The sequence below is a fragment of the Narcine bancroftii genome, chromosome 11 (assembly GCF_036971445.1).
Source record: "Narcine bancroftii isolate sNarBan1 chromosome 11, sNarBan1.hap1, whole genome shotgun sequence".
Classification (NCBI taxonomy): Eukaryota; Metazoa; Chordata; class Chondrichthyes; order Torpediniformes; family Narcinidae; genus Narcine; species Narcine bancroftii.
In genome coordinates this window covers 96,167,943-96,189,850 of record NC_091479.1, presented here as the reverse complement: position 1 = coordinate 96,189,850, position 21,908 = coordinate 96,167,943, and the positions used below count along the sequence as shown (strand labels likewise).

The window sequence follows — 21,908 nt, the reverse complement described above, 5'->3', positions numbered from 1 at the left end:
ATACTGACTCATCAAGCATCCTTCTCAGTGTGTACTGAAAGTCTGACCATATTTCTACCCCCCCCCCCCCCACCCCAAACAACTTCTTACTTAGGTACTTCTTAATTTTTTTTGGTATTCCCGTTGAAGCGCAGAGGCCTGAAATATCGACTGCCTATTACTTTCCCATGGACGCTTAAATTCCTCCAGCATTTTTGTGCATTGACCATGTTCTTTGGTATATCAACCTATCTTAACAGAAGATTCTAATGAACATGCCGTTTTGATTTGTGTGCCACAGAAAATATCCAGCAAATTATGCTTTACCAGTTGATATCATGAAATTACATTAGTTGTTCATTTGTCCTATTTAATTAGATTAGTCTTTTCTCAGGGGTCTTTGTCTTTGAGTGACAGGATACTTGATCAGCTTTCTGTCAGCTGGTTACACATGTTTGCATGTTGTAAAACTGTGCTATGAGTGGGGGCAGGAACAAAGTAATCCCTCATTTCAAATATTGATGGAGTACATCGGAAACCATTTGTAATACCATTAGACCAGTGGTTCTCAACCTTTTGCTTTCCACTCACATACCACTTTAAATAATCCGTATTCCATCGGTGCTCTGTGATTAGTAAGGGATTGCTTAAGGTGGTATGTGAGTGGGAAGGGAAGGTTAAGAACCATTGCTCTAGACTGAATTGTTACTGAAATACTTTGCTTGAGAAAAATTGTCATTGGCCCATTTCCTTTGGAGTTATGAAACCGTGCACTTAACAAGACAATTAGGTATGATTAAAACAGTGGTTTTCAAACTTTTTCTTTCCACCCACATAGCACCTTAAGCAGTCCCTTACTAATCACAGAGCATCTATGGCATAGGGATGACTTAAAGTGGTATGTGAGTGGTATGTGAGTGGAAAGAAAAAGGTTGAGAACCACAAAGTATTTGTAATTGATGAGAATGTGTGAAATGCTGCCTGGGATAAATAAGCAAACTTAAAAGATTCAGCTTATAACAATTTCAGCACGGAAACAGGCCATCTCGGCCCTTCTAGTCCACACTGAACCAAGTATACTCCTCTAGTCCCACCTACCTGCACCTTGCCCATAACCTTTCATTCCCCTCCCATCCATATACCTATCCAATTTTTCCTTAAATGACAAAAAGGACCCTGCCGCCAATAATTCTCCCAGAAGCTCATTCCATACAGCCACCACTCTCTTGAGTGAAGACGTTCCCCCTCATGTTACTTCTAAACTTTTGCCTCTTAACTCGACCTCTTGTTTCAATCTTTCCTACCCTCAAGGGAAAAAGCCTATCTACATCAACTCTATCTATCCCCCTCATAATTTTAAATACCTCTATCAAATCCCCCTCAACCTTCTACACTCCAAGGAATAAAGACCTAATCTGCTCAATCTTGCTTTGTAATCTAGATTCGGAAACCCAGGTAACATTTTCATAAATCTTCTTTGCACTCTCTCTACCTTGTTGATATCCTTCCTATAATTCGGTGACCAGAACTGCACACAGTATTCCAAATTTGGCCTCACCAATGCCTTGAACAGTCTCAATATCACTTCCCAACTCCTGTATTCTGTGCTTTGATTTATAAAGGCCAGCATACTAAAAGCTGGCTTCACCACCCTGTCCACACGAGATTCTATCTTCAGGAAACGATGAACCGTTATTCCTAATAAATGCCCTCCCATTTATTACGCAAGTCCTGTTTTATTCCTCCCAAAATGAAGCACTTTACACTTCTCAGCATTAAACTCCATCCGCCCTCTCTCAGCCCACTCTTCTAAGTGGTCCAAATCCTTTTACAATCTTCGAAAATCTCCTTCATTATCCACAATTCCACCTATTTTAGTATCATCTCCATATTTACTAATCCAATTTACCACCCCATCATCCAGATCATTAATGTAAATGACAAAGAGCAAGGGACCCAATGCAGAACCCTGAGGCACACCACTTGTTACTGGCCTCCATCCTGACAAACAATTGTCCACTACAATTCTCTGGCATCTCCCTTCCAACCACTGTTGAATCCATTTGACTATCTCAAAGTTAATACCTAGCATCTTCCGGTTCTGCTTGCCATATCACAGGCAAGACATGATTGCACTGCAGAGATTGCCCATATTTATGAGCTTGTTGAAAGGACTGGAAGAGTTCAGCTGAGGGGGGAAAAAAATTGAATAAGCAAGGGGTATTTTCTTTGGAAAAGGAGGCTGAGGTACACTTGTTTGAGATGTATATAATTATGAGGGGCTTGGAGAAAAGAAGAAAGCAAAGGGAGTAAAAACCAGGGGGAGGGGCATAGATTTCAAGTAATTTGTAAAAAATTTGAGGAAAGAAGGCGGCCCTTTTGGGAGACAGACATCCAATGTGCATGAAGAGAGATTACACAGCTCACTACATTATGACAGCAACTTTTACTTATTAATTTTACTTTTCTTTACTTTGTCTTTGTTTGGCATCCTTTAGTTATAAGATGATCAGGAATTCTACATCTATGCTTTCACCTTTCTTGGACATATAAACTGTCTGATGGGCTTTGTCCTTGATTGGGACCTAAAATTTTCAATACAGGTATATTGTAAATTCAAGAATGTCCAGGTGTTTTCTCTTTGCCTCTAACTAGAAGCTATTACATTGTGAATGCTTAGCCATCACATGCATATTATTTTGATCCATGATAAATTTTGCTTTATTTGCAGTTTTGTTCTCTCAATTAAATGTAGAAGATGGGAGGCAGGAAATTAACAGAGCCCACATCATTTTCAGATAACGAAGATTTTGAAGGTAAATTTATACTTTATTTCTAACGTAATGTGGATCAGTTATGTAAACGTGATTGTAAGAAAGCAGCAGCTTTTGTCTCATACTAAGCTTGCAGTTCTTTAGTGATTTTTAAGGAATAGAAATTTGACCTTGGCCACACGCTGTGCATTTGAAATTGCAGTAAAATGTGTGTTGAAATTTGGTTTCATCTTCCTACCTTGCTGCTACACTCCCCAGCTATGTCAGTGCTTGTGTCTTGGTATACAGGTAATAAAGGACTCAAGTAGAAAATTGGTTGATCAGAGAAACAAAGTGTCAGCACTGCTGCTATAATGAAAGCGCTGGTGAGGACCTGCAGGAGACACAGTGCCCCTGCGGAGTCCAACTGCCCAATCTGACTGTCTTCTGTTCTGTAAATGGCTTAAACGGCTTGTAAATGGAGTGAGAGTGGTTTTATTTAACAATTTTGCGACTGCTGGGTCTGCGCTCTACATGTCAGTGCCTATGATTGGCAGCAGCCATGAGGGTTGCAGACTCCGGAGCAGCAGAGGACTTGCACACGGTACCAGAAATCGGGGAGACCCTTACCCCCCCCCAGGGATTCACACCAGGTGAGAGACTGGCTGAAGGAGTACTGAGTATTGGAACCAGGATGCAAGAGGGTGCTGAAGGCTTCCTGTTTATGTCAGTGGTTGGGATCTGGAGCTTGTGCTGCTTGCTGATGGTCTGGACTGGACTCTGCAGTAGCGCTGGAGGCGAATCCTCAGGCACTCGATGACTGAAGGGAATCTCTTTTGCTTCTCTTTCTCCGACTGTAAGTGGTGCCTCAGGAAATTTTTGCCAATGGCGAATCTGTCTGCCTTATGGCATAAGAAAGCAAATTCTGTGTAATGTTGCATAGTTTTTATTACATGACAATAAAGGAATCTTGAATCTTGGTTGCCTCATGTTAGCAAGGTGTGAATGAACAAGTTTGTAGCATTAAGTAATAAACTTGAGTACAATGTACATATGCATTGGAATTCTTACTTGCTGAAGCCAAACAACTACTTTTTAAGTAAGTATAGGCTTCTCGACTGTGCTGCTGGCATCATGTTGCCACTTCCCAGTGCCATCTTGTACCAGTAAGATGCAGACAGTAATTTGGCTTCCTATCCATTAAAATGAATGGTCACAATTCTGCTCTCATTATAGAAACCATTTCATCATGACCTTTTGGTGTGGTAGACTTGTAAATAATTGATTTGACAGTGGAGTCACTTGAGGAAAGGCTTTGTCTTGGTCAAATATACTTTTTGTTGGAAGCAAATATTTCCTTAAGGACAAGAATCTTTAAAAATGTTCTTAATGCTTACAAGATTTACAACAGAATTTTCAGTGTGTTTCTATTAATGACCTGTTTTGAAGGCATGTTGTTAACACTAATATTTTTTTTAATTGGTTCTGAGCCATTGTGGAGTCATAGATTCATACAAAATTGTTAAAAACTATTTCTTCCACCATATTTATGCTATCTCCTAAGTACATATTCTGTACCAGCCTTCAATTCCTTAGTAATTCAGTTTCCTATCCAGATGCTTCTTATGTGATCTAAGAGTACCTGCCTCCACCAACTTCCCAGCCTGCACATTTCAGATTGTGATCATCTGGGTGGGAAGGAAATGCTTTATCAAATACACAGATGTACTGTACAATAGAAGTTCAAACATCCGATGCCAGAAATCTGGACCACTCAAGAATCCGGACTTGTCAAAAACTCTAAAACTTTTTATATTTAGCGGGCTTTTGTGTGCGTGTGCATGAAAGCACCACAGATGCACGGCAGCATTTTAATGTTTCTTTAAAACTGCTCGTTTTGATAAATGAAACATGCTGTATTTGCTAATGAATAAACTATCAAAATTTATTCATCTCTTCTTTATTCCTTCCTTAAATTTTAATTTTAAAAATACTGCCTGAAAATCTTGGCCAACCCAATCCCTGAGCAGTCCATATTTTCAGATTTCTAGTGTATCTCATGTTTTTTTTTTACATTGAACTTGTGTGATTTTTTTTTTCTCTGTTCTCAAGTCTCTCCCTACCTTCCGGGAGTAGCTGTTCACAAACTCCAAATATCTGTTTCTGTCTGTGCGTTCAGACAGAATACCCGAAGTGCGGTAATTAAGGAGGCCACCGCAACACCACGGCGGCAACATTGACCTCAACGTCTGACATATGTGGGTCATACAGCAACACTGCTGCTACGTCAAGTGTGATGTGAATCGTAAGCGTCAAAAATAACCTGCAGGGATTCTGGGAAATTTACTAGGGGTCGAGGAGGTGAAATATCAGAACGGGAATGACAGTAATTTCCTGGAACTCAGCAGCTGTGTGCGGGGAAACCCCATATCTGTATATTTCTGGTGACATCTTTTTCATAATGGAAATGTGTTTCATTTCTTGGGATGTGTGTGATGCCCATCCTTTGTCACCTTGCTCTCTTACTTAAAAACATTTTTTGAGCCATTGGCGTTTTTGTTTGGTGCTGGTTGATGTGTGGAATTAAAATAATGTGGCTTTTAATGAAACAAATTGGGCAGGATGGCTCCTAAGCTTTTGTGTTCATTGGGTTTTCAGACAAATCAGAGAGATTAAAAAAAATTGCAAGTGGTGGCATTGTTGGTTGAAGAATGAATTACAATTGTGAATAAAGGTGATATATTTGCAGGATCATTCACATGTTTGTGTACAGGCTGAGGGTGCCACTTGCAATATTTGCTTCTATTGTCTGTCCTTAATTGACCTGGTGTAAAAAAAGAAGCAAGAGGAGTTGACCTTTTTCATACATCCTTCATCTTATTTTAGATAGAATGTTCCCTGGAGGATATTAGTGAACCAGATAAGTTTTTATGGCAATCAAATAGTTTCACAGCTGTCAATTTTGATATCAATTTTTTTATTCCAGATCTGCTAAGGTGCCTAAATTTTAATTCCCTGGTTGCCATGCTGGAATTTGAACTTGAGATCACTAGTTCAGGCCTTTGGAGATTGGTCCAGTAATTAAAGTACTTCTACCCAACCATAGCAATATAAGAACAAAAAAGGGAGAATTACATAATTGAGAGAGTACTCTCAGACTCCAAATAGTTTGAGGGAAATTGAAGATCAAGTTTACAGGCATATTTCAGACAGATGCAGAAACACATGGGTGGTAATAGTGTAGGATTTTAATTAATCAAATACTTACTGAGATCGAGACAGTGTGAAAGTTAGAGGGTACAGAATTTCTAAATGGCATAAACAACATTTTGAATGGGTCTGTAGTCACAAGTGAAAACACAATGCTGGTGAAACTCAGCAGGCCACACAATATACTTTATAGAGTAAAGATCGATAAATGACCGACATGATCATCCTGAGCCTTTCATCAAGGTATGATCAATATATAGGCAGATGCCTGAATAAAATGGGAGGGGAGGAGCACAGGTCCACAGGCACAAGGTCATTGATGGATATGGGAGGAGGGCATAAGAGGGAGAGTGTTGGGGGAGCCACAAGACAATGACCAGGTAGGCCATATGGCCTGTTGAGTCTGCTTCACCATTCCATCATGAGCTGATCCATTCCTCCACTCAGCTCCACTCCCCTGCCTTCTCCCCATAACCTTTGATACCCTGACTATTCAGATAACTATTTGATCTGTGGCTTAAATATACTCAACAACTTGACCTCCATAGCTGCCCGTGGCAGCAAATTCCAGAGGTTCACCGGACTCAAATGGGCGCCCTTCAATCCTGATGTTATGTCTTAAATGTAAGTTTAGACATACAGCACAGTAACAGGCCTTTTCAGCGCACAAGCCCATGCCACCCAATTGATCTACAACCCCTGGTGGGAGGAAACCGGTGCACCTGGAGGAATCCCACGTAGAAGCGAGGAGAATGTACAAACAGTGGGGGATTCAAACCCTGGTCCTAATCGCTGGCACTGTAACAACATGGCGCTAACCATGCCGCCCTTTTTTTTCATCACGGCAACATAAATGATTTCTGTGCTTTTCCAATACAATCAAATCTTCCACTCTGATGACGAAATTGGACACAGTAATTAAACTGTGGCCTAAGAAGCATTGGATATATTCTAGCCTAACTGTCCTGCTCTGTATTATACTCAGCTAACAGAAAAGCATCCTACATCCTGTTTTAACCATTTTATCTACTTATCCTACTACCTTGAAGAACTTGGGGACATAACCATCCAAAGTCCCTTTCGATTCTCCAAATTTCTCGTCATCCTCCTAATGTGTATTCCCTTAAATTTGTTGCACTTGCATGGATACATTGCTTCATGTGTCTCTGAATTAAAGTCCTTTACTTTTCTTCCTAACTGATGAGACCATCAGCATCGTCTTTATTATCATCTGCAAATTTCTTTTTCTACATCCCCTATATTTTTGCGTGAATCGTTAAGCTTGTACAGAGACAAAAAGCAAGAAGTTAAGCACTGAGGCCTTTGGAGCAATATGGGTAAAATAGTAATTGACCATTCTTCCCTTGGTGTCTGCACCATCATTCAATAAGATTTTAGCTGATCTTTGAACTCAGCTTCACTTTTCTGTACTATCCCCATATTTTATGATTTCTATCATATCTAAAAATCTATCAATCTCTTGTTAACTGCCACTCATACATCATCATCCTTTGTTTCCCATCACTGAGCCAACTTTGGGTCCAGTTTGCCACTTTCCCTAGGCACGGAAAACCATGCAGGACTGTATCAAATACACTGCACTCACCAGCCCATTTTATTCCCTTTTCAAAAATGTTAACCAAATTAGATTTTTCACCTTGACAAATCCCTGGAATTTTTTTATATTAATCTGTGTAGTTCTTGATCAAGACTGTACTGTCCTGAATTGATTGAAATAAATTGTTTACTGCTACTCTACCAGTTATGTCCTTCCGCTTTGCTATTCTGTGTTCAGTCCGCATGGGCAGCCCTGAGGTCCCCGTTGTCTGCTACTTTAATTCTCCATCCTACTCGTGCTCTGACATATTGGTCTGAAGCAATTACAGTGAGGCCCAATGCAAGCTGGGCAAGTTGCAGCATTCTGGACTCAATATTGAATTCTACAAATTCAGGTAACTTCATTTCTCTGTCTGTATTAGCACCCACTGTAATGTTGTTTGTTTCTTTCATTTTTTCCCTCTCTGGAAATAGAGGACATGCCCAGCTTGACCTGTTAATTATGCCTTCCTGCTCTACATTTATCAGCTTTTACCTTTTGTCTAGGTTTTCACTCTTGAACTGCTCCCATTCACTCATTGACCTGATAACCTTGCCTCCAGCTTTTCCCCCTTGGTCACCCCAGTTTCAATCTATAAGAGACATGCCCCCTACCTGAAGTTTAACACGCTTCATTTATCTCTTTCCCAATTTAGACAAAGGGGCTCTAATTTGAAACGTTAACTCTGCTTCTTTGCTCACGGATGTGGCCTGACCTGCTTAGTATTTCCAGAATTTTCTGTTTCTTTTTATATTCTTGTTTTCAAAATAACTGCTCGTTTTTAATCCATGCTCAGACACTTCCTTCCATATCCTGGGCTCTTAATGTATGCACCAGCCTCTTGTGTTAATACCTTGTCAAATTCCTTATGGAAATAAAAACACTGCATCAAAAGGTTCCCCTCCATCAATTCTACCTTTCATATTCTCTTTCTTTTTAAAATATTTCTATTGAGTTATAACAAATAACATTTACCTAACAAATTACATTTACACAATGAATCAATTTGCAACTCCTCAGCATATGAAGCAGTAAATATAGGAGAAAATTTGCATTAACTACATAAATAGTTGCTCATAATTCAATCTAGTAATAAACATAATGTATGCAGCCAGCTGTTTATTAGACTATTAAAATAGTGAAGATTAAAAAAAAGAGAAAACTAATGGACTAAACTAATTGAATCTTTCTCCTCCTTCTAATCAAGGTTACCTTTTTTATATAATGAAGAAGGTGGGGGGGGGGGGAATCAATAATGATGTGTGTGTGTAATTACTGGTGACCCCTGGAAAACAGACAAAGAATTACCAGAACGTTTAATAATTACTAATTCTTCCAATTAGAAAAAAATTCTAAGAATGGGTCCCACAATTTCATAAATTGAAACTTTCTATCTTTAATATTGAATCTGATTTTAAATAGGACATTTAATCAAAGAGCCACTGTATATGTGAGTAGGATAAATCTCCTTTCCATTTCAATAAAATAGCTCGCCGAAAGAGGTTCATCTGAGTCGTAAGAAAAGCCAAGCAGAGCAATTAATGGACAGGGTTCCAAGTTAATCTTGAAAATTGTTGAAAAATCTCTTTCTAAAATCTCTCTAAATTTGGGCTTCCCAGAACATATGAATCAGAGAGGCTTCAAAAATTTTACACAAAATTCACACAAAGAGAATCAGGAATCATATTCTCAAAGAATTGGAGCAAATTTGCCAAATGTTGATTGTATTCAGCTTTCCTGTTTGTTTATTGACTGGATGTTAAATTCACTGACCTATAATACTCACCTTCTATTTTCCATCCTTTCTCAACGATGGGTATTTACCATTCTTCTGGCATCCTTTTTTTAATTTAACGAATTTTAAAAATTTCAACCACCTCTACAGCCATTTTGTTCAAAACTTGAGGGTATAAGGCATTGGGTCCCAACGATTTGTCCACGTTTGGCACCATGAGTTTCTCAAATCCTATGTTTCTTGGGTTTTTTTTAAATCTTAGGTATACTGCATAGTAATAGACCCTTGCTGCCCAATTACACCCAATAAACCTCCAACCCCACCCCCCCATACGTTTTTTACGGGTGGGAGGAAACCTGAGCACCTGGAGGAAACCAATGCAGACATGGGAAGAATGTACAAACTAATTACAGACAGTGCCAGATTTGAAGCTGATAACTTTATTGATTAACAACATTAGCTCACATCTTTTTTTCCTTTTAGAACATTGCATAACCTGGAAGATTGATCACCCAGTCCTGGTCACCATTCCAACCATGTCCATAATAGCTATCTTATGAAAATGCTTTGTGTTTTCAAATAATGTCATTGAGCTTTGTTTACTTTTTATTAAATCTAGCTTTCCAAAAGTAAACACAGTGTAAGCCTGTCACACTTCGCTTATTAATTCTCCCCACCCCCAAGTTAGTTTAAAACTTTGTCCAGAACCCTGTTTATTCCATTGCATTCCTGGCAGACAAGTTTTGGGATGTCCGGAATAACGAGTCTGATCCATTCTTGTAGCCACACTATTTATGTTTCTGGTCACTGGTGACCCCCACCCTCCCCCCCCAACCCATCAGAATTTTAACAGCAGAGGATTCAGTTATAGTGCTACCATTGAATATCAAGGCTGGGTAATTAGACACTCTTGTTGAAGATGGTCATTGTCTGCATTTGGGTGGCACAAACATTATTTGCCACTTACCAGTGCATGTCTGAATGTTGACTAGGTATTGCTGTATGCAGACGTGGACTGCTTCATATGCTGAGGAGTTGCAAATGGAATTGAACATTATGCAATCATCAGCGAACTTGCGTACTAACCTTATGATGGAAGAAAAGGTCATTGATGAAACAGCTGAAGATGGTTGGGCCTAGGATACTACCTTGAGGAACTCCTGGGGCTGGGATGATTGATTCACCTGCAACGTCACAGTCATCCTTCTTTGTGCAAGGTACGACCCCAACCATTGGAGTGTATTCTCCATGATACCTGTTGACTACTGTTTTACCAGAGCTTCTTGATGCCAGAAGTAGTAAATTTGTGCATTGACATCATGGGGAGTTTTTCTCACCTCATTTCTGGAACTTAACTCTGGTCTGTGTTTGGCAAGATGGTAATGAAGTCTGGACATCTACTAGCTAGATTAATATTCTACATAAAGGGTGGCAAAACTACGACCCCTGGGCCAACTGCAGCCTATTGTCCTTTTTAAGTGGGTCATTAGAAAAAATACCATGGCAGCACTGCCGGTGGTGCAGATCCATGGGAAGCAAAGTCTCAGCGCTCCCACGCAAGGTCCAACCACCCAGTCCGACTGCAGTCAGCTCTGCACAGGCTTTAAGCAGCCTGTTAAAGGAGCCAATGTTGGTGGGAAAACAGCTGGGCTTAATATTGTGACTCCTTATAGTATGTGGCCCACAAGCAAACAAATTGGGCCACCCCTGCTGGGGTAATGTTCTCCAGTAATGTAACAAAGTGGTTGTTTGTCTGTTCTCTATTGCATCAAGAGGTCTCAGGCAATTCTTGAAATCAGGTGGAATGAATTGAATTAACTGAAGGCTGGCTTCTGTGATGATTTGTTGGGTTGGGTGCGAGGGGGGGAGGAGGGTTCTTGGGATATATCCATTTGAGAGTTCTGCGACTGATTGAGGGATGATTGCATAGGAGAAAGCCTTTCCTCATTTTACTTAAGGATCTCAGCACCTCTCGTTGCCTCCGTAGAGCACAAGCAATAATAAAGGATCCCACCCACCCTGCCCTGCATCTGTTTGACCTACTACCCTCTGGCAGACGCTACAGGTCAATCAAGACAAGAACAAACAGACTGAGAACAGCTTTTTCCCCCTGGCTGTCACTACACTGAACACACATATCCACAAATTCCCCTCTCTGTCCTCCATATCTATTATACATACAGCCGACACACCCCCCCCCCCCACCCCCCCCGCTCCATTCACATAAAGGACATATACGGCACTGTAAATAATTTTTTTTAATTTTAACTTCTGTGGTGCTGCCTGTGGTTGCGTCGCTGCCTTGGTAACCTTGTCTTCTTTCTTCTTCTTTGGCTTGGCTTCGCGGACGAAGATTTATGGAGGGGGTAAAAGTCCACGTCAGCTGCAGGCTCGTTTGTGGCTGACAAGTCCGATGCGGGACAGGCAGACACGGTTGCAGCGGTTGCAGGGGAAAATTGGTGGGTTGGGGTTGGGTGTTGGGTTTTTCCTCCTTTGCCTTTTGTCAGTGAGGTGGTCTCTGCAGTCTTCTTCAAAGGAGGTTGCTGCCCGCCAAACTGTGACGCGCCAAGATGCACGGTTTGAGGCAATATCAGCCCACTGGCGGTGGTCAATGTGGCAGGCACCAAGAGATTTCTTTAGTCAGTCCTTGTACCTTTTCTTTGGTGCACCTCTGTCACGGTGGCCAGTGGAGAGCTCGCCATATAACACGATCTTGGGAAGGCGATGGTCCTCCATTCTGGAGACGTGACCCACCCAGCACAGCTGGATCTTCAGCAGCGTGGACTCGATGCTGTCGACCTCTGCCATCTCGAGTACTTCGACGTTAGGGATGAAAGCGCTCCAATGAATGTTGAGGATGGAGCGGAGACAACGCTGGTGGAAGCGTTCTAGGAGCCGTAGGTGATGCCGGTAGAGGACCCATGATTCGGAGCCGAACAGGAGTGTGGGTATGACAACGGCTCTGTATACGCTTATCTTTGTGAGGTTTTTCAGTTGGTTGTTTTTCCAGGCTCTTTTGTGTAGTCTTCCAAAGGCGCTATTTGCCTTGGCGAGTCTGTTGTCTATCTCGTTGTCGATCCTTGCATCTGATGAAATGGTGCAGCCGAGATAGGTAAACTGGTTGACCGTTTTGAGTTTTGTGTGCTCGATGGAGATGTGGGGGGGCTGGTAGTCATGGTGGGGAGCTGGCTGATGGAGGACCTCAGTTTTCTTCAGGCTGACTTCCAGGCCAAACATTTTGGCTGTTTCCGCAAAACAGGACGTCAAGCGCTGAAGAGCTGGCTCTGAATGGGCAACTAAAGCGGCATCGTCTGCAAAGAGTAGTTCACGGACAAGTTTCTCTTGTGTCTTGGTGTGAGCTTGCAGGCGCCTCAGATTGAAGAGACTGCCATCCGTGCAGTACCGGATGTAAACAGCGTCTTCATTGTTGAGATCTTTCATGGCTTGGTTCAGCATCATGCTGTAACCTTGTACTGCTGTCATAAATCTCGTTGTATGTACAATGACAATAAAAAGCTTATTATTATTATTATTATTAACATGACGTGACTCTTCCTGGGTTGGGAAAATTTGCAGGGAAGCTTAACTGTGTGAATATCTCTGTCTCCCGTGGATCTATTTAGTTTGATGACATGACAAAGCTGCATCAAACTTGTGTTAAAGCTCCGATGATGATTCATATTATCATTGTTAATCAGTGTATTTTGGAGGAGTTTTGGATAGTAAGGAATTTAAAAAAAAAGGCAGATGGCTTCTGGTTGTCTGAAATTGACTAGCTTGTATAGCTGCTTCAGTCGACATTTTAAGTTTATACGCATTGGACTATTCATGTAGGCTGAGCTACCCTTTCTTATAGAATTTTAGTTAAGAATTTTTTTTGCTGATCCAGCAGCTTTGATCATTTTTTCTCTTATTACTGCCTGAATAATGGCCAGACTTTTTTTGAAGTCATATTTTCCAGGGTTGAACAAAATGCCTTTTCGTTTGGACCATCATTATAGCTGCTAAAGTGCCGTTATTGGGTCTGACAGTGTAAGGGACTTGTAGAGCTGATGTTAAATTTTCTGAAGAAAGGTTTCTCAACAGCCTCATTAATTTCCTTAAGTCACTCGTCTGATTCTGGTTGTGATTGTTTCTCGAGCAAATTTAATAACTCTCAAAAGATGTAGATTTATTTTTAATGCTGAGTCTCGAGGTGATCATTTATTTTCTACAAAAACGTACTTTCAATGGCATGGTACTGGAAGTACTCAGATTTTTGACTGGTAGATCAATCACAAAATGGAAATAGATGAGGAATGTCATTTTATTCTGACATTCTTTAAAACTTTGTGGTTTTCTTTCCAAATTTGTCCCCTCTAAAATAAAAATCATACTCTTTATTTGGATTTGCCGGACCCTGTTCCAGTATTCTAAATTTGCTGGCTTCTGGTTTAAACTTTTGAGTTTCCTACCTAATAGTTTAATTTGATACATGTTCTGAATTTTATTTTTTGTACTCTCGTCAGATTCTACTCTTATTGTCTTTCAAGGTTGTCAAGTATAACTTTCTCCAGTCTTTCCTCAAGCAATTTGATTCTCTGCTGAAGCTCTCAAATTATTCTCTTGGATGAGTGATTATTATGAGCATAAACAGCAGAAAATGCCATCAAAGTATTTTCTGCACAGAACACACTTGGAGCATAATGTCTCCAATATCATCTGCAATGTTTGGGCTATTTTTGTTCTGCTCATTTGCACCACTTCATTGTATTTTTTCTCTCCTATGTATAATAGACTGCACTTTGCCCTTGTCCATTTAAAATGCTAGTCTGCATTATCTGCCTCCACCCTGCTCAACTGCCCCATCTAGTTTCTTGTCAGTGAATTTGATCAGTCCAGATTAAGTTTCTAATACAATTTTATATTCCCACTTAACCTCCCATAACTCTATTAAGCACATTTATTCTTCTTACAATTTCTGTTTCTTTACGGGTAAGAACCTTCCTGCTTTAAGGAATGTAGCTTGTGTGAGGGACTATGTCAAGTGTGCTTTTGAAAGTAAATGTTCCCTATGCACACCCCAGTCCTCTTCATATAGAGGCTTCATTGGAAGTTAGAGGTTGGCCAAGCACATTTAACTTCCTGAATCCATTGAGGTTGCTGCATTCAAAATTATTGGAGGACAATTAGTTTTCAAGGATACCTCTGCTTAATCAGACCCGGTTGTTTCCATGACATGTTGGTAGCTGCTTTGGTAAATTTAAAATGATCAAACTGAGATTTTTTCCAAAAAAGATTTCAAGCCAGATCCAAGCAGCTGCCAGATTCCAATTTTTTGTGATTCATAAATATCTTATCCTGTCTCTAATGTCTACATTCCATGGAATCTGTTGTATATCCTCCATAATGTGTACTTGAATTTAGGCACTGGGCAACTTATACCTTCTCATCTGCTTTGTTCACAGATCATCTTGTACTCCAGTTTTTTCCCCTCCCCACTTAAATTTTCAACATTTTGTCTCCATTTTTCTGCTCTCACTCCCTTCTTCCTGTGTGACTTTTTGCTGCCATTCGCAATAGTTATAAATCTTGGGTGTAATTTTAAAATGTACATCTGTATGGCAATCTACTTTAAAACAGCTACTAAATGTTATCATCAAATGCCCAAAGAGCTGGAGCATTATCAACAAAATATTAGTGGTATAATTTTACAGAAGATAAATTTGATATGTATATAATCTGGAATAGACTGCCTAAGAAGGTAATAGAGGCAGGAACTCTCAACATTTTAAAAATATGTGGGTGAGCATTTGAATTGTCATGCCTTGGTTGGCCAGGCTATGTGCTGGTATATGTGATCAGTCGAGACAAATGCTTGATGGTTGGCAAGGACATAATGGACTGAAAGCCATATTTCTATTGTGTATGACTTATATGGTTAGATGCATGAAAGAAAACGCACAACTTGTTAAAATAGGTTAAATGCATTGATATACAGTATAACTGATTATCCAAAGTCCTCATTTAACCTAAAAAAATTAAATTTAGGATAAATGAGCATATCAGAAACAAATCGGAAATCCTCATTTATCCAAAAATTTTTGGAGCTGAACTGACTTCACAGTTTGGAGGAAAAAAAAATCACTCGACATGAAATTAGAACGACAATTGTCCTTGTTTCAGGACAATCTCTTTCCATTTCTTCTTTATCTTCCCCTATTGACTTTTCTCTCCAACTTTCCCTCTCAAACTGCACGCCACTGTCTCCCAGCCGCAAGCGGTCGGAGGAATCCCTTGGTCCTGGCGTCATCAAGGAGGGAGGCCTCTTGGGCAGGAGCAGGGATGTCGGGGCTCCCGAGCAGGAGCGGGGCCTTGGTGCAGAAGTCGGTGATTGGCAGCAGTCAGCATTTATTTTGGAGAGAGTGGAAACATTATTTTAATACTTAAAAAGCCTTCCCTGTTGTTTGCTGTTTAATCACTGTTACAAGAGATTTGGTTTTGCTACTGGGCTGTTTTTTTAAAAATGACCAGTTAGCCGAAAGAAAATGTTTATCCGACAAAGGTCCTGACCCGACTATTTTGGAAAATCGGAGTTGTACTGTATTTGTGTATCGTATTTTTTCATTTTCAAAGACCAGATCACATTGGACTTAATTTTTTTGTGGAATGCCATCTGTGAATAACACGACAATTTCTAAATGTTGTAATGGTGAGTTTTAATTATTAAATTGACAGGTGATAGTTTCACTGACAGTACGTCAGTACATCCATTTATTACTTTTATTACCTTGCTCGAGGACCTACTTGGCAGCCAAATTAATATTTGACCACCTTTTTTCATACATTCTTTTAATCTGAAAAATTCATTTGAATAATTAGCTATGTAAAGGTATCAAAACTAGCTGCTTGTTGTCATTTTGCTTGTATTTCTTCATGTTAGAAATCTGAGAATTAATACATTTTTTTTGTTTGTAAAATGGAATTAATAAAGTGCCGAACTTAATGTTTTACTATATTTAACAACTCATGCTTCAAATCTTCAAATGATTCAGAGATTAAATTTGGATGTGTTAAAATTGTTGAAAATAAAATATTCATACTAGGTCATTTGAAAACTTTTTTGCTCAGAATATTATGCAAGATTTCAGTTGACTGCATGTATTCCAGATAGAAATCATATAAGCAACCAGAACACTAAAATAAGCCCTATGAATTATGTGCACATGGATTATACACTGTGCTGTAAGATTCAACAAGATATGAAGGTGTGTTGTCTTTCCTGTTGGAAAGAAAGAATATATTGGCTTAAATCATTTAATAGCTGTAAAGATTAAGCAGTCAGCTGCAGTATGATAGAAATGACTTTTGATACTGATCTCTTTGTAAATGAGATGTGCACTGTTGATTTAAAACTTAATATAGAAACTGTTAATTAACCAGTCATTGCTTTGGAATTGTTAATCATGCTTCTGATCTGTATCATCCTGTGTACATTGCTATATTTGTCAAGTCTATTCAAGAATGTAATTGATAGAAGATTGAAATTGGTATATTAATCAGTGAAGAAAAAAGCGTGTAGAGTTGATGCACATTGGTGATTAGGAACTTGCTCTGCTAATCTATTATTGCACAGAAACAGACTTGTAAAATCCAACTAACCAGTATGAAGAGTGGTCTAGAACAAATGTCTTGTTCATTTGTTAAATTACTTGATGTCTTGGTTACAAATGTGCATGGATGAAACTGAATGTTTTAATTAGGCAGAATAGAGTGTTACAAGATAGGTTAGAATAGTTATGGGTAAAATATGTGTTTAAAAGAGAGAGATTGTGGGGGTTTAGTAGGTTACACTTCACAAACAGAATATACTTCACAAAAGACATCTCATTTAAAATGCAGGAGCTTTGCTGAAATGAGACATGATGCCACCAGTGACTTTGCAGAGACAATGGAGTGCTTTGGAAAGAACTTCACTAGGAAGTACAAATGGAACATAATGTCGATCATGTCTAGGCTCAGATACTGATATGATCTTTCAGAGATTGAGTTTGGAGCCCTGTAAGAAGTCGTATGGTTTTTACAAGCAGAGAGAGGAAAAACAAACAGGTGATTTTTTTTGAAGAGAATTGTACAGCAGCATTTGAGGCTGAAAAATGGCAAGCTGGCATGCTTGTTGAAAAACCCCATTTTGAAGACTGGTTGTAAGTTCTGAATTCAGTCTGTTCAAAACCCTTGTAGTCCTTACAAGAGGAAATGGCTGGCTAGAGTTTCTCCTGAAATAAGGGAAACAAGAGGAACTCTGTGGTGACCTGGAAGAAGAGGCTATTATTTGGAAAACCCTTGATAGGGCAAGTTTCTTTGGCAAGACACTAACGTGACTGATTGGATGCACACAAACTGATTTCCTCCAACAAGCAACAAATTTCTCTCTGAAACCAACAAGAACCTTCCTGAAGAGTAACCATTTAACTTTAAGCACCAGAGCCTGGTGGAAATTATAAATGTTGAATTCTGTGCACAGTATGAGAACTGTCTGATACCGGTGAACTTGGGGAAGTGAAAAGTGAATGATTGGATAGTGAAACCGAGAACTTTCTTGAACTTATACACATTACATACACGTACGCTTAGAATTAGAAGGGGGTTAAGTTCAGTTAATAGTAATAAGTTAAAGATTGATACTGTTAATAAGTTTAAAGAAAATTAAAAGCAATTTTTGTTTAAGTAACCATCGTTTTAGTGAATTTTTATTGCTGCTGGGTTTTGGAGTCCTCTGGGCACATAACAAGAGAAACATTTTTGAGATTATTTTCCTTGCAACTTTGGGATTATCTTTCAAACATTGTGGAGGCTATTCCTGGGCAATGAACAGGTTCTATTGATAAAGAGTTTTAAAAGTCAATTTTACCGAGGCTGACTCCTTTCACCCCAGGCCTTTCCCTCCCAAGCTCCGTCCACCCTTCCTCCTCCTCCTGTTTGCTCTCATCTTATTAAAATGCTGATGCCAAATACAGCATGGTGGCCACTGAGGCCAACTCTTGCAAGATGTCATTGTTTATTTTGCTCACTACTGCCACCCTGAGTCTGGCAGCAGCAACTGACAGCCCTTCCAGAGACTGCGACTTTTCGCTCGTCTTTTTTCATAAAAGCGAAAATCTTGTTTGGTTTTGCAAAAACAAGTACCAATGTAGGTCTTATGTAAAAACGAAGCGGAGTAAAGTGAACATTCAAAAAGCAGTGAATACCTGTATCGCTCGTGCAGTATTGAAATGAATGACATCAAAAGCACATAAAACGGATAAGAAAAAAACAATTGGGTAAATTATCGGGGAATTGGTAACCAGAAGACATAGGTTTATGAGGCAGGGGTGGGGGAGTTAACAGGAACTTGAGTGGTAACTTGCACAAAGGGTGAGGAGTGTATGGAATGGAGTGTCAGAGGAGTTGGTTGGGGCAGATACTATTGCATATTTAAGAAAAAATTGGACAGATACATAGACAGGACTGGTTTGGAGGGATATGGGCCAAATGCAGGCAGCTGGTTCAAGTGTGGGACATTCTGGTCAGTGTGGGCAAGTGATGCTGAAGGATCTGTTTCCACACTCTGACTTCAATGAAATAAAAGTGGGCTTACCGAGGAAAGTAATCCTAATGTTGGTAGAAACAAATGTATATGTACCTCAAACTTCTGAATTTAATCTATGGAAGCTTGTGCAGTTTTAAAAGTGACCATATATCGGGCTTTCATAACTGGAGACAGCCTATAAACTGAATTCTAATTTCTTTCTTTGGCTTGGCTTCGCGGACGAAGATTTATGGAGGGGGTAAAAAGTCCACGTCAGCTGCAGGCTCATTTGTGGCTGACAAGTCCGATGCGGGACAGGCAGACACGGTTGCAGCGGTTGCAGGGGAAAATTGGTGGGTTGGGTGTTGGGTTTTTCCTCCTTTGCCTTTTGTCAGTGAGGTGGGCTCTGCGGTCTTCTTCAAAGGAGGTTGCTGCCCGCCAAACTGTGAGGCGTCAAGATGCACAGTTTGAGGCGTTATCAGCCCACTGGCGGTGGTCAATGTGGCAGGCACCAAGAGATTTCTTTAGTCAGTCCTTGTACCTTTTCTTTGGTGCACCTCTGTCACGGTGGCCAGTGGAGAGCTCGCCATATAACACGATCTTGGGAAGGCGATGGTCCTCCATTCTGGAGACGTGACCCATCCAGCGCAGCTGGATCTTCAGCAGCGTGGACTCGATGCTGTCGACCTCTGCCATCTCGAGTACTTCGACGTTAGGGATGAAAGCGCTCCAATGGATGTTGAGGATGGAGCGGAGACAACGCTGGTGGAAGCGTTCTAGGAGGCGTAGGTGGTGCCGGTAGAGGACCCATGATTCGGAGCCGAACAGGAGTGTGGGTATGACAACGGCTCTGTATACGCTTATCTTTGTGAGGTTTTTCAGTTGGTTGTTTTTCCAGACTCTTTTGTGTAGTCTTCCAAAGGCGCTATTTGCCTTGGCGAGTCTGTTGTCTATCTCATTGTCGATCCTTGCATCTGATGAAATGGTGCAGCCGAGATAGGTAAACTGGTTGACCGTTTTGAGTTTTGTGTGCCCGATGGAGATGTGGGGGGGCTGGTAGTCATGGTGGGGAGCTGGCTGATGGAGGACCTCAGTTTTCTTCAGGCTGACTTCTGCAACACAAAACTGAAAGCGTACTAAATCCTCTGAACTGTGCGAGACTGGTTTGAAACCCTGAATACTAGTTGCTTAGATTCCTTTTCACATGAAATTGACAATGTGAATGAATTGTCATGTGGGGTCGGGTGTGTTCTGTCATGATGAATGCTTGCATGAGAGAGCAGCTTAAATTGTTCTGTTCAGCGCACAGTCTGAAATTGCATCTTCCTAGAGTGCCATAGTTCCCACACATTAAGGAATTACCTCTTTTTTAAAGTTTGCAATTTTAAGACCATGAACCTGGGATTATTTTACTTTGCATCACGTTTGAGGGGAAAATTTTTCCTTCACTAATCTTAATCTTTCCACATATTTATGGAAGCTTTTATAACAATTTAAGGTTCCTGCAAACCTTTATTCTATTTCTCCCTCATAATTAACCGTTGGTCCTTCTTTGCTCAGTTCAAACTGTGCCCAGTCCTCAGGACCCACTTTGGTGATTTCTCATGTCATTTATGCTTTCTCTTTGGATATATTAGTGTCACTAATTTCCCTCGTTTCCCATCCTTCCTATTGTGTCAAGTAGGAGTGAACAATTGGAGGTTATTCATGCAGTATTTAAATGTTTGTCATTGATGCTTCACCCCCAACCCCCCACTCCCCAGTCCCATTTGTTACATTTCTCACTGAAGGCAACATTCTCCTGTAGCTTCTTTAATCTAAATTTGGGGCCCAAGTCACAAAATCAATTTGAGGTAACTTTCTTAGCCATCTGCCCTATCTCTCCCCATCACTTCTCAGCTTTTTCTTTTACTCTCCATCCTGTATTTGCCTATTACCTCTGAACTATCAGCCGACATCCTCCCCCTTCCCACACCCGTTCACTGCTGCCATTTTATTCAGGTGTCTGCCTGACACTTCTGAAGAAGGGCTCAGTTCCCAAGTGTTAATTGCCTTTTACTTTCTGTGGTTTGCTGAGCTCCTCCAGCACTTTTGTATGTTGCATCTGCAGATCGTCTTGTTTACCCTTCAATTACGCTTAAGAATGCCATCATACCAAAGAGCTCTGGACAACAAGGTTGTTAATGAATCCTTTCTCATGACATATTACTGAGTCCAGGATGGCCTGCTCTCCAGTTGGTCCCTCACATACTGGTCCAGTAAACCATCCCGTACACACCCTGGGAATTCACCCTTCACAGTAATTTGATGTTCATGTGTAGATCAAAGTCATTCATGAATAAATTTGTTTCTTTTTCGCATGTACCATTTCTTATTTTATCAACCCCAAAACCACCACTCCTGCTTGGTCCATAGTGACTCAACTTGTCCCTTTGAAGTTGCTTTATCAATGCATAATGAAACCCAAGGCTAAAATAATTGTGTTTTATAATGATAGCTGTTATTCTTGTGGTCAGAGTTCCACAAATAATTTTAACTTCTTTGTCTTCTATAATTGTTTATTTCCCAAATAATAATGTGAATTTGTACACTTTTGACCACTATTTATATTTTATTTAACAGGTGAAGAAAATGATCAGAAACAAGCTGATAATATGTTGTTTGTACCAACCACTGATCAAATTGACTGGTGCCCTATCTGCCTGAACCTCTTTGTGGAACAAGAAGTGGCTGTTCCTGACAGCTGTTCCCACATTTTTTGCCTGAGATGCATTCTTACATGGGCTGAGGTAACCATATTGAACAGTGTTTAAATTATTTTTTAATCTTGTTATTTGGAGAAAAATAGGAAATATAATACATATATATAGTCAGGCATGGTGATATAATTGTACTGGTTGAGAAGTATAGTTAAATGTTTTTAGCAATTTTGTGGAAGAAAATACAAGCAATGGATGTATTCATCACATTTGGATTAAAGTATAGCAGTTTAATTGAATGCTGATTCTGCATTGGAGGGGTTTGCAATTTAAGCTTGTATTGGTTAAGTTCTTAACCTTGAGGGACAGGAACATAGATTTCCCAGAG

General features: G+C 40.1%; 1 protein-coding gene across 6 annotated transcripts in view; it reads left to right on the top strand.

Annotated features, from left to right (window-relative positions):
* The window catches only part of scaf11 (SR-related CTD-associated factor 11), a 63,529-nt gene that overhangs the window by 10,586 nt on the left and 31,035 nt on the right, over positions 1-21,908 (top strand). For 3 of the 6 annotated variants that reach the window (XM_069904139.1, XM_069904138.1, XM_069904134.1), the window contains exons 2-3: positions 2,711-2,795; positions 21,444-21,610. In XM_069904139.1, the coding sequence (XP_069760240.1) occupies positions 2,738-2,795; positions 21,444-21,610 (225 nt within the window). In that variant the 5' untranslated portion in view covers positions 2,711-2,737. Of the gene's footprint in view, positions 1-2,708; positions 2,796-7,737; positions 7,895-10,266; positions 10,492-21,443; positions 21,611-21,908 lie in introns of those variants that run through there. The other 3 variants (XM_069904135.1, XM_069904137.1, XM_069904140.1) reach the window with 3 other exon arrangements.